This window comes from Bubalus kerabau, chromosome 5, assembly GCF_029407905.1.
Source record: "Bubalus kerabau isolate K-KA32 ecotype Philippines breed swamp buffalo chromosome 5, PCC_UOA_SB_1v2, whole genome shotgun sequence".
Lineage (NCBI taxonomy): Eukaryota > Metazoa > Chordata > Mammalia > Artiodactyla > Bovidae > Bubalus > Bubalus kerabau.
The window spans coordinates 99,621,679-99,634,910 of record NC_073628.1 but is presented as its reverse complement, the minus strand read 5'-3'; the positions used below and the strand labels follow the sequence as shown (position 1 = coordinate 99,634,910).

Here is a 13,232-nt window from a genome sequence, read left to right as displayed (position 1 = left end):
AGATCAATGAGTCACATATCAGTAGACATATTAATACAAAAAATCCATAAAGGTAACAACAATAAAATCAGGAGCACTAAATGATGGTGACAGAAATTGAATGAGCAGTGGTTCCAGGAGGAGAGGGCTGCTGGACGAGGGGTAGGCAGGAGCTTCTGAGATGACCCATGTTCTGTGCCTTGAAATGAACTGTCACAGAGGACTGAAGAGTATACCTACGATACAAACAGGTCACTATACATAAAGCACACCTCAATTTAAAAAAAATTTTTGGAAAGATTTGAAAAACAGTGCTCAACAACCAAGATTCCAAGTCAATTCTGTTAGAAAGTCAAATATTGGGTTGGCCAAAAAGTTTGTTCGGGTGTTTGGCATGCTGTTACGGAAAAACTGAAACCAAGATTTTGGCCAAGCCAATATCTCCAGCGTTGTCTCGCCCTCCACTACTGGAACAGAGCAAGTATAAACAGGACTCATGACTGCTCAGAGGCCTATGAAAAGTCACCCATCTGCAAAACACACACATTCTTATTATTTTCTTAAATCAAGAACATGGTCACATTAATTTAATATTTTAAATTAAAAGCTGCAGTTTAAAAGCTCCAGTGTCCACAGAAACAGGCAAAAACTGTAAACGACTGAAGCAGGCAGAGTGTACAGCCAACAAAAATAAAATGAGGGCCTCGTGTTTCACTTTAAATGTTCTGCTGTCCACAGTAAACAGAATGCGACATCCCAGTTCAGACTTGCCGCATTCCAAGTGCTCAAATCCATCCATGACAACAGCTCCCACTCTGAGCATGCAGGTGTTAGGTGTGAAGGGATCGGGATGAGATGGAGAGAGTCCCGTCTGGAGAACGCTGCCATGCAGGAGTGGGAACCAGTGTTCATACATACTCCAGGTTTCCCCAAAGTCCAGAAATCTTGACTTTAATGTGAAAGTTCACGGCTTTAAATGTTTGTTATTCAAGTTTTAAAAACAATTGTGTGGCAAAACTCAACATGAGTCAACCATGCAGCTGGCAGGCTACTGTCTACACACTCTGCTTCACAGTCTACCTCCCAAGCCTCTCACTGTGTATCAGGTGCTGACTGCACCCCCTCAAAATGGTGTGCTTCCTTAATTCAGTACAGAATTGGGAGCCACAGTGAGTTCTCCTTAAAATTAAAGCACAACAGCAACTCGAATCAAAAGGTCTCAGACATTTTGTACCAAGCTGTTTCCCTAGCACCACGTACAGCAGTTGCAGCAGTAACTCTCAAATAGTTGTTTGTTAAATTAATTTAAAAAAATACTATTGCTGTGGAGAAGAACCAACCCCTCCTAGAGAAAAAGGGACTAGAAATATAATTTGCTTAGAGAAAAGAACATACATGCAGGTGGCTCTGAATCATAGGAAAAGATGGCCAACTGTGCTGACAAGAGAAATGCAAATTAATGACACTGAGATACCATTGCTGACCTATCAGACTGACACAGTGCCAAAGTGTGATGAGACATGAGGCCGCGTGTTGGCACTCACATTAAGTTGTCAGCATGAACACAAAATGGTCCAATCTCTATGCAGGGGAATGCTGTAATAGTCTTAGAATTACATGTGCCCTCTAAGCCAGTCATTCCCCCTTCTGGGGATAATATAATATCTCAAAGACAACTGGGCAAAATAAAAATCTCCAAGCATAACCTGTTCATCACAGCATTACTTGTAACAGAAATGCCTAGAAACAGCACAAACTCCAGATGATGGGGGCTGGAAGAATAAGCTGTTTATCCCATGCCAAGGGGTCCCAAGAGGTAGCAGAAGAACATGAGGAGGGGCTTTGCATACTGCGGCAGAGGGAATGCCAAGAAAGAGTGCCAGAAGGTAAAAGAAAGGTGGCGGAAGTGTTTATGTTATGCTACTGTTTATCTAAGAACAGGGGGTGGGGGGGGATACAAATAAGAATGATAAATCAAAACCTTTAAACACTAACAATTATCTATCAGAGAGGGAAGGAACAGGGAAAGAGGAGACAAGGAAATAAGGTGAACTTTCTGAACATAATTCATCTGCATGTTTGACTTTGGAGCCATGTATTTTACATAATTACAAAAACAAAGTTTAAAGAAGAACAATCCCCTAAAAACTCTAAAGCAAAATCAAATAAATCCACCTAACTATGTTTTGAGTTTGCTCCTCTCCAAGAATCAATGGAAACAGTGACAGACTTTATTTTCTTGGGCTACAAAATCACTGCAGATGGTGACTGCAGCCATGAAATAAAAAGACGCTTGCTCCTTGGAAGAAAAGCTATGACAAACCTAGACAGCATATTAAAAACCAGAGACATTACTTTACCGACAGTAGGAGTCAAAGCTATGGTTTTTTCAGTAGTCATACATATATGGATCTGAGAGTTGGACTATAAAGAAGGCTGAGCACTGAAGAATTGATGCTTTTGAACTGTGGTGTTGGAGAAGACTCTTGAGAGTCCCTTGGACTGCAAGGAGATCCAACCAGTCAATCTTAAAGGAAATCAGTCCTGAATATTTACTGAAAGAACTGATGCTGAAGCAGAAGCTCTAATACTTCGGCCATCTGATGTGAACAGCCGACTCACTGGAAAAGATCCTGATACTGGGAAAGATCCTGGCAGGAGGAGAAGGGGATGACAGAGGATGAGATGGTTGGATGGCATCACCAACTTGATGGACATGAGTTTGAGCAAGCTCAAGAAGTTGGTGATGGACAGGGAGGCCTGGCGTGCTGCAGTCCATGGGGTTGCAAAGAGTCAGACACGACTAAGCGACTGAACTGAACTGAGGAATCATTTCAGGTAACATTAAAACATACTAATTTCCCTAAAGAGCTTTAGTGGGATACATTCTACGGCCAAAATAAAAACTGAATGCTAAGCTGTTTCCAATAATCATATTATTTATAGAAGTGTGGGTACCATTATTCTAAGCTGCTATGTTAGCATTACAGGACTAAGGCAAATAAATAATTATTTTGATGTCATTTAAGAAAATTGGTTTTCTGACATGGGGAAAAGATACAGATATGAATGATAGAACATTTCATCTATAGGATTAAATATAAGGCCTAGATAAAATTTTGAATTAGTATTAGAAAGAGACCATGCTATATTTTATCTCTAAAACATAAATAAATTAAGGAAAAAAGAAAAGGGGTGAGGGGGAAGCATATTTCCTAATCTGTTCTGAAAAGGCCTGAAAATAGTATCTATCCCAGTAATAATGAACAGGGCAGCAGCCAACCAAAAAATGTCACTTTCTACTAACCAACCCATGGAACAAAGCCAAGTCTCCTGCATTACCGGCGGATTCTTTACCATCTGAAGCCCTACACTAAAACAATGAGGGGTCATTACAAAAGTTTCGTTCTAGATCTAGGGCAGAGAACATATATAAGAGAACAAAAAAATCATGTCATACTAGGTAACATACTCTAACCAAAGATCATGGGGGTCCAGTGAAAAGGACACAGAAGACAGCAGGAAAAGGAACCTACTAGCTCCCAAATGGATAATTTAATCTCATCAGTAAGAACAACAACATCTGGTTAGCATGTGAGTAATTTTAAACCCACTGATGACTACTGGAAGTTGTTAGAGAACCAACTGGTAAAAAGAGGGAAAGATTCAAGCATTTATCCTGCCTTTCCTATGTGTTTCAGGGAATCAAAAATTGACAAGAGAAAAGTTGATCAGCTAATAAAGGAAGGGATGACAGGATTAGCATATCACCATCTTAAAGTGTGAACCTAAGTAACAAGTCCAATTAGACAGTGAATCTACATACAGAAAGTCCCCTATATATGAATCTTCCAGCTGCAGACTTTCAAAGATGAGAATGTGCATCTGGTTCCAGCAAGGACCAACAGCCATCAATGGCAGGTATGAGTGACACTGCAGCTTCCCTCCATCTCCTACTGCTGACCATCCTTCAGCTCTACTGTCTCCCGTCTTCCCCCTCTCCCTCCTCCAGTCAGTAACTCTTCTTGCCTCTTCACTTGACACCACATCATGTCGCTAGGATGGAATGGCTACCATGGGTCAATATCAACATCCATTTCAACTCAAGGGGCAAGCCAGTCATGCTAATACAGCAATTTTCCCAAGTCTAGATATAGGCACATGACCCACCCATGGCAATAACATGTGGGGACTAATGGAAACCTTCCAGGAAAATCTTCTTTCTACTAAGGGGAAAGGAGAGCAGTGTGTATCCCTTCCCTCCTCTCAACATTTGCTGCATTTTCATTCACTGTAAGAACCACTATTAAATGCATTCAGAAAGAAGAAATGCTGCCAATTAAATTATAATCACACCACAGGATGTACAATGAAGCTTGACATCAGAGATAACGTGAATGGAAGAAGTATATCTTAGAATCAAGTTCAGCTCCTGGCCTAAGGAAGAAGGCAGCCCATGGGTATAGCTGAACACCAAATCACAAGAACTGGAGAACAGCAGAGCGGAGCCTGGTCCTCTCTGACCAGACGCGATGATATGTGAGACCATGAACAGCTGTGTTCAGCCAGAGTGTTCTGGCCCTCTCTGTCAAAGCATCCTACCTGATATAGAGATCAAAAGACAAGATGACAAACAGAACAGCAGAGTCTTAGTAAACTGAATAAAACATGGAAGAGCACAGGTCACGACTCAACAAGCTTCCAGCTGACAAAACATCTTAATCACTTTGAATTTTCTGAAGGAAATGGGGTTTTTAAAAAGCTAAATGAAAGCATGAAGTAAAGTGAAAGTCACTCAGTCATGTCCGACTCTTTGCGACCCCATGGACTATATAGTCCATGGAATTCTCCAGGCCACGATACTGGAGTGGGTAGCCTTTCCCTTCTCCAGGGATCTTCCCAACCCAGGGAGCGAACCCAGGTCTCCCGCATTACAGGCAGATTCTTTATCAGCTGAGCCCCCAGGGAAGCCCACAGTAACCAAACGTTCACTGACAGATCAACAACCATATATACAATGAATAATTCAGCCATAAAAAGAAACCAAATTCTGACATATGCTCCAATGTGGGAGCTCCCTGAAGACCTTATGCTAAGAAAACAAGCCAGACACAGGAGGGCTAATGCTGGCTGATTCCACTGATATGGTATCTATAGATGTCAGATTTGTGGACACACAAAGGAGAAGGGAGGTTGCCACGGAATGAGGGGAGGGGAGAATGAGGAGTTACTGTTTAATGGGAACCGAGTTTCAGATTGGGAAGCTGAATAGGTCCTGTGGATTGGCTGCACAATGATGTGAAGGTATTTATAGGCACTGAACCATTCACTTTAAAGTGGTCAGAATGGTTAATTTTAGATTGTATATACCTTACCATAATTTTTTTAAAGTATGTGGTTGTCTTTAAAAAATAAATCTCTTCATTTATATAAAATTCCAAATAGCATAAAAACAGTTCTAAGTTGCTGCTCAAAAGAATAAAAGACCAGTTGAATAATAAGAAATAAAAACCTATTAAAGAAGTTACTAAAATTCACTTTACCTGATGGCTAGGACCAACACGAATTTCTCCCTGGGTACTGTTCAGCCTCCTGTCATGAAAAGAGCACATCAGGTTAGCAGAGCATAGTTCTGACATAAATAAGCACATGTTTTCAAGAGGCAGAACACAGGAAGAATTAGCTTCCCCACTATTTGTAATGTTGCCTGCACATATACACTCCCGCCCCAACCCCACATGCAACGTTTTTCTTCTAAAAGCCCTTTTACTGCAGCTTCCTGCCTTGAGTTTCTATACCATCCTTCTTTCACCCCACAGAGAGATGGACATTCCTACAGTACAAATCGCAATCCATGTGTCTTCTTTTCAAAATATTTCAGGGTGCCCTACTATAAACTTAATTAAAATATAAACAAGACAGTTTATGATTTCTAGTGTACACACTGGGTCATTCGTTCATTCTCTCATTCAACAAATAATTTTTAAGTACCTACTGCAAGACAGGAACTGTCCTGGGTATTGGGGATAAAGCAATGAAAATAACAATGTTCCTGGCTTACGGGAACTTTCATTCTAATTTGGATTAAAAAGCAAAAGAACAAATAATAGGTCAGGTGTTGATACAGGTCACGGAACTAAAGGGGTGGTTAAGAATGAGCTTTTACAGTTCCTTATACAGGGCAGTCAGAATAGGCCTTCTTAACAAAGTGAAGTGGAGCAGAGATGTTCAGGGATGTGCGGGCATGAGTCCAGCAGGTCCAGGAGGTGATGGACCGTCTCCCTCCCATGACATTCTCACTGCACCTGCTGCACTCACCCTCCCTGGTGCCAAATCCAAACCGCCCAGGCTCCTTCAGAAAACCAGCATTTCACTGAAACCTTTCTTTATCTCCTACCATGTCACCTCACACATCCTAGAAGTGTGGGGTATCTTCCCCTTTTCATTCCTGGAAATATTCACTGAAGGTCTTTTCATGCCAGGCCCTCACAGGGCATGAAGGGCATATACACTGTGGATGAAGAAATGCAGGCCCCACCTCCCAGAGTTCCGTTGCCCTTGACTTCTTCCCATCATGGCTATCTGTTGACTCTCGGGAAAACCCTCTCCCTGCCCAGTGATACATCCTGAGTCTTACAGTCACCTGTGAGCTTTCACTAGTGGGCAGAGAAGTCTTATCTGCAGCGAGAGCTGCTCGATGACTATCTGCTGACTTGGACTAAGCTGAAGAGCAGAACAGCCAAGACCAAAAAGCAAGCCCAGTCTCTGGCTTTTCTCCCATGAATCTGATACCTCCACCACCCCAGCACGCGCGGATGCACACACACACACACCATTGGTTTTGAAGCTATAAAATGAATTTCGGAAAAACTTATTTCTTTCAGGTCCAGCACTTCCTTCAATCTGACAATTTTTCTCATGAAGTCTTATTTTGGCAAAGAGGGCAGCAAGTATGAGCTGAGAGAAGACCAGAGAGAAGACCAACAAAAACAAAGTGGTCTGATCCTTAAGATCATTACAATCCACAATCCGTCCACCTAGGGAGGCAGCAGGTATGCCCCAGACACCAGAACAGGTCCAATCACTATGTTCATAAGCCCAATTCATTTCAGAACGGTAGAAATGCTCAGGGGAGTGATCAAAATTAGGCAGGTTTCAAGAAGGGGAGAGAGCCCTAAAGGAGATGAGGAGCCCAAAATCAGGGCAGAGGCAGATTCCCAAGTGGGACCAAAACCCCGCTGAGGCAGGAAACTGAAAAAGAGGGACAGAGGCAGGGTGGGAGAAAGGCTGGCATGAGGGGCTGCCTTTAACTCACTAGCCACCCGAGATGCAGAGCTGACGTCCCAGGGGTTTTACGTAGGATCACAAACTGCTGTTTTAGGAAGCACGTAGAGGAGCCACACAGGCCATGAGGCTATATTAATCTGAGTACTTCTTTAAAAAAAAAAAAGGGCAGTCAGTGTTACCTACCATTTCTGTTTTGTAACTAGCTAAAAGCAAAAACTCGTTGCCAAAAGCTCTCTCCTCTATTTCTAAATACTTTCCAAAGGCTTGCCTGCCTAGAAGCAGGTCTGGCCCAAATGTATCATCTCCGAAAATTTCAGCCACAGCCCACATAGCAACGTGTGCTCCACAGCTTAACTTTCAGGTTCTTCTAGAAGGTCTATGTTGGGCCAGGGTTCTCAAGTGGTTGATTATGGAAGCATCTTCCCATCACTGCCACACACTGCTAAGTCCTGGATAATTTCAGGACAAACAATCCTGGTTCATTTTTATTTCAAAGGTGGGTTGTTTTTTTTTTTTTTTTTTTGCTTTTTGCTTTTAGTTAATAAACCAGCACTATCATATTTAGCTCAAAACTGTGCCACAGGGACTTCCCTGGTGGTCCAGCGGTTAAGACTTCACCTTCCAACATAGGGGTTGTGGCCTGGATCCCTGGTCAGGGGGCTAAGATCCCACATGCCTCACAGCCAAAAAACCAAAGCATAAAACAGAAGCAACATTGTAACAAGTTCAATAAAGACTTTAAAAATCAGATCAGATCAGTCGCTCAGTTGTGTCCGACTCTTTGCGACCCCATGAATCGCAGCACGCCAGGCCTCCCTGTCCATCACCCTGTTCACTGAGACTCACGTCCATTGAGTCAGTGATGCCATCCAGCCATCTCATCCTCTGACTTTAAAAATGGTCTACATCAAAAATCTTAAAGAAAAAAAAAGAACTGCATCACAATAACTGAAAGTGAAAGTCGCTCAGTCGAGTCTGACTCTTGGCAACCCCATGGACGATAGCCTGTCAGGCTCCTCAGTCCATGGAATTCTTCAGGCCAGAATACTGGAGTGGGTAGCTGTTTCTTTCTCCAGGGAATCTTCTCAACCCAGGGATCAAATCTAGGTCTCCCACATTGCAGGCGGATTCTTTACAGTCTCAGCCACCAGGGAAGCCCATGAATACTGCAGTGGGTAGCTCTCCCCTTCTCCAGCGGATCTCCACAACCCAGGAATTGAACCAGGGTCCCCTGCATTGCAGGAAGGATTCTTTACCAACTGAGCTACCGAGGAAATCCCCAATACTAAAACCCCACAAATACTTCATAAAAAACTCCTTATGTCCCACTTATTTGTATAAAAATAGGAGACTAATAACTGTTAATACTGCTAATAAGTGAGAAAAAAAATGTTGGGGTCTCTTAGGAGCCAAAATGAGAAATCGGTTTCTCTCTTTTATATCAACGAAGGGTACTTATTAATGAGTGGACTGAAAAGCACAAAATAAAGCAAAGAATCCTTTAAAATTAAAAATCAATTTTTACAAAAAAGTATTTATAACATGCAATTTTTAAACATTAGGGATTCCCAGCAAGAGATACAACAAAGTTGTATTTGAGTGAGATTAGGATCCAAGGTAAACAGACAATACAATGGCATGAGCCTACCATCTCCAGGAACTCAAAGACAGAGAATAAACTGCAGAAATATTTTTAAGTCCAAGAGAAAAAGAGGTAGATAGTGATATACGCTATTAAAGAAAACTGGATGCAATTAACACAAAAACTGTCAGAATATGAACTAAAATGAAGACAAAAAGTAGGCTTCCTCCTGGGAAACTGCCAATATTCAGCTAGATCTGGAATCCCTCAAACATCCCAGTCCTTCCTTCTCCCAACAGCAGCCATGCTCTATGTTCAAAGGTCCTCGGCTGCCACCTCCCTGCCCGACTGCTCCTTCTGAGGTTCCCACCTCATGCCAGCAGGCGACATTCTGCCATGACTAATGGACATCTACCTCCACCCATTCTGGGACTGTCTAGTACAGAAATTGAGATTTCATCCCTTTTCTGTATTTTCCCAGTATCGAATACAGTACCTGTCTGGCATTACTACTCATTCAAGGCAAATGGGAAATTCCTTGATTACATGAGTATTTCTACACTGCTAGAATGCACAACTTGATAAAAATCACCAGAATTATTTAAATGCAATATCAACAGCCTGTAGAAAACATTCAGTCTTCTTATGCTGACTACTACATTTTTCCTTTTACTTAATACAGCAAACTCAAACTTTCTGGTTTTAAGTAATCTTTTCATTCTAAAGTTATTGAAGTCTTAAGGAAGCTATATTTTTGAGAAGTTTCAAAATATTTCCTTATTTTAATGTAACAACAGGCTCATGACATAATATAACACATTCTTATGAAAAACAATTTTATTTAAACAAAAAAAACAATGAAAATAGAGGCACTGTTTTACATTCTCACAAATCTCCTTAAGATCTGACTTAATAGGAGACAGCTAGATTCTTGTATCTGCTTCCATATTCAGTCTGCTGCAATGAGTTCTTCTGATTAAAGTGTATGAAAAAAAATAAAACTAACCTCACACAGATTACATAACCAAGAAAGGAAAGACCATTTGACTAGTCTTTTTGATAATTATGGATATTCTTTTTGATACTACACCAAAACTCAACATGAGATTGTTTCCTAAAGGTCTTTTGCACAGTGTTACTCTAAAACCTTATCAATGAATTCTTGGACTTTTGTACGTTAAAATCTTATTGGTCTTTGATGGATTTTCCACTCATGATTTTGTCATGCATTTGTTAGATGGAAAATAGTCGTTCAAGAAGCTCTAATACTTTTTCCACATGATGAGAAGATCTGACTCATTGGAAAAGAGCCTAATACTGGGAAAGACTGAGGGCAAGAGAAGGGGATAACAGAGGATGAGATGGTTGGATAGCATCATGGACTCAATGGACATGAGTTTGTGCAATCTCTGGGAGACAGTGAAGGATAGGGAAGCCTGGTGTGCTGCAGTCCATGAGGTCGCAAAGAGTCAAACACGACTTAGCGACTGAACAACAAAAAGGTTTGCAGATCTTCCAAATATTAATAGTTTTTTTTAAATCACATTCATTAGTATTACCATACATCTTGTAAAAAAAGTCTGTTAATGTATAGAAGTTGTTAAGCTCAGAGTGGTGGGTAAAACTTTTTCCAAATTCTATTTATTACTTGAAAGCTCCAATCTTGCACTGGGAAAATAGCTGTTTTCCTTAAAATGGCAGGCTCACCAAGATCATTATCAAGAAAATGTCCACCAAGTACCCAATTGAGTATCCACAGTCTATCAGTTATTCTTTCAAATAAAAATGGTGTTCCATGAAAGAAGTGGCTAGTTAAGTTTTGGACTGAAACAAACAAACTGAGTCCACTGGTATGCACCTTCTGGCCTTTCATGTTGCTTCCCATTTCATCACAAGGAACTCAAGGGCAGCATCTGATAAAAGTAATAATGGGGCCCACAAACTGAAGCACTGTTATTCATATCATACATTATGAAATTCAGAAAATTCTGGGGGCTAATTACGAAGATTGAGTTGTTTCCTGTTTTGTATTACCTGTTACCCTGTTCGTTTACACTTCTTCACTCCAGCCCATCAACGTGAAATATTATACTTTTGTTGAAGAAAAGATATGTTCACACATATAACTTGATTAAGAACTCTGACACTGTTACACAGAGAAATTCACAGGAAGAGAATGGACACTACATCCATATTAATGGAAAACAAAGTAAAGTCTGCAGCCACTTTCTGAAATCATGGGGACTGGGATTAACTTGAGTGTAGAACAACAGATGCTTTTGAACTAGGGTGCTGGACAAGGCTCTTGATAATCTCCTGGACTGCAAGGAGATCAACCCTGAATATTCATTGGAAGGACTGATGATGAAGCTGAATCTCCAATACTTTGGCCACCAGATGGGAAGAGCCAACTCACTGGAAAACACCCTAACACTGGAAAGATTGAAGGCTTAAGGAGAGGGGGCCGGCAGAGAATGAGATGGTTAGAGACCATCACAACTCAATGGACATGAACCTGAGAAAACTCTGGGAGATAGTGCTTGAAAGCGGAGTTTGGCAGGCTGCAGTCCATGGGGTTATGAAGAGTCAGATATGACTTAGCAACTTGCCAACGGATCAATAAGAACAAGACTGTCCAATGAATGTTCACTGGAATAAATTCTTAAAAATATGCTGGTGGCTAAAATTCAAAGGGGCCCTAATCAAGAAAATGACAGGTTAATCCTTCAATAAGCAACAATAGCTAATATATAAGTAGTAAATCTCACATGTAGGTGATGGATACTACATATGCAATAAGAAACCAAAGATGGAAGTCATATCCCAGGATAATGCAAGACACATCGATGTACATCTTTACCCTTGCCTCAGGGTTTCCCCTCATATTACCTTAAATTTAGGTATCTTATACTTGTATACCCCTTCACAGATCACTGCTTTGTCGTGGCAAAGGGGTTTGCATAACTCAATGAAGATATGGGCCATGCTGTGTAGGGCCAGCCAAGATGAACAGGTCACAGTGGAGAATTTTGACAAAACATGGGCCACTGGAGGAGGGAACAGCAAACCACTCCAGTATACTTACTGTGAGACCCTCACGAACTGTATAAAAGGACAAAAAGATATGATGCCAAAAGATGAATCCCCCAGGTCTGAAGGTGTCCAATATGCTCCTGGGGAAGAGCAGAGGAGAACTACTAATAGCTCCAGAAATAATGAAGTGGCTAGGCCAAAGTGGAAACAATGCTCAGTGTGGATGTGTCTGATGATGAAAGAGAGATCCAATGCTGCAAAGAACAGTATTGGATAGGAACCTGGATTGTTAGGTCCATGAATCAAGGTAAACTGGAAGTGGTGAAGCAGGAGATGGTAAGAATAAACACCAACATCTTAGGAATCAGTGAACTAAAATGGATGGGAATGGGAGAATTTAATTCAGATGACCATTATATCTACTGCTGTGGGTAAGAATCCCATAGAAGAAATGGAGTAGTCCTCATAATCAACAAGAGTCCGAAATGCAGTATCTGGGTACAGCCTCAAAAATGAGAGAATGATCTCGGTTTGTTTTTCAAGGCAAGCCATTAAATGAACGAATACTCATTGGAGGAACTGATGCTGAAGCTGAAACTCCAGTATTTTGGTCATCTGATGTGAACAGGTAACTCACTGGAAAAGTCCCTGATGCTGGGAAAGATTAAGTGCAGAAGGAGAAGAGAGAGTCAGAGGATGAGATGACTGAATAGCATCACTGATGCAATGGACATGAACTTGCGCAAACTTTGGGAAATGGTGAGGGACAAAGAGGCCTGGTGTGCTACAGTCCATAGGGTCACAAAGAGTTGGACATGAGCGGGTGACTGAACAACATAGTTGTATGACAAATACAAGCGAAATAATAACACTAGTTACTACTCACTAAGTGCTCTCTATGCCAGGCACGGCTTTCCTGGTGGCTCAGTGGTAAAGAATCCACCTACCAATGCACAAGAATGTGGGTATGATCCCCAGGATGGGACGATTCCCCTGGAGAAGGAAATGGCAACCCACTCCAGTATTCTTGGCTGGGAAATCCCATGGACAGAGGAGCCCAGTAGGCTACAGTCCATGGGGTCACAAATAGTCAAACATGACTTAGAGACTAAACAAACACAACAACAATGCCAGGTATACATTATTTCATTATTCCTTGACAACTCTATGAGGCAGTATCCTGACTTAATAGATAATAGTAATGGTAGTAATTGTAACATCGATAAAGAAACTAACATACACAATGAACACTTTCAATGTACCAGGAATTTTGAGCTCAGCAAATTTCAGACATTGTCTTATCTAACCTTAAGGATGATGACCCTACACAGTAGGTGCTATTACTGTCCAG

At 41.3% G+C, this 13,232-nt stretch overlaps 1 protein-coding gene across 6 annotated transcripts in view; it reads right to left on the bottom strand.

The window, feature by feature from the left end:
- Positions 1 to 13,232, bottom strand: part of RERE (arginine-glutamic acid dipeptide repeats) — a 409,996-nt gene that overhangs the window by 117,426 nt on the left and 279,338 nt on the right. For all 6 annotated transcript variants that reach the window (XM_055582399.1, XM_055582404.1, XM_055582401.1 and 3 more), the window contains one exon: positions 5,523 to 5,571. In XM_055582399.1, the coding sequence (XP_055438374.1) occupies positions 5,523 to 5,571 (49 nt within the window). The remainder of the gene's footprint in view (positions 1 to 5,522; positions 5,572 to 13,232) is intronic.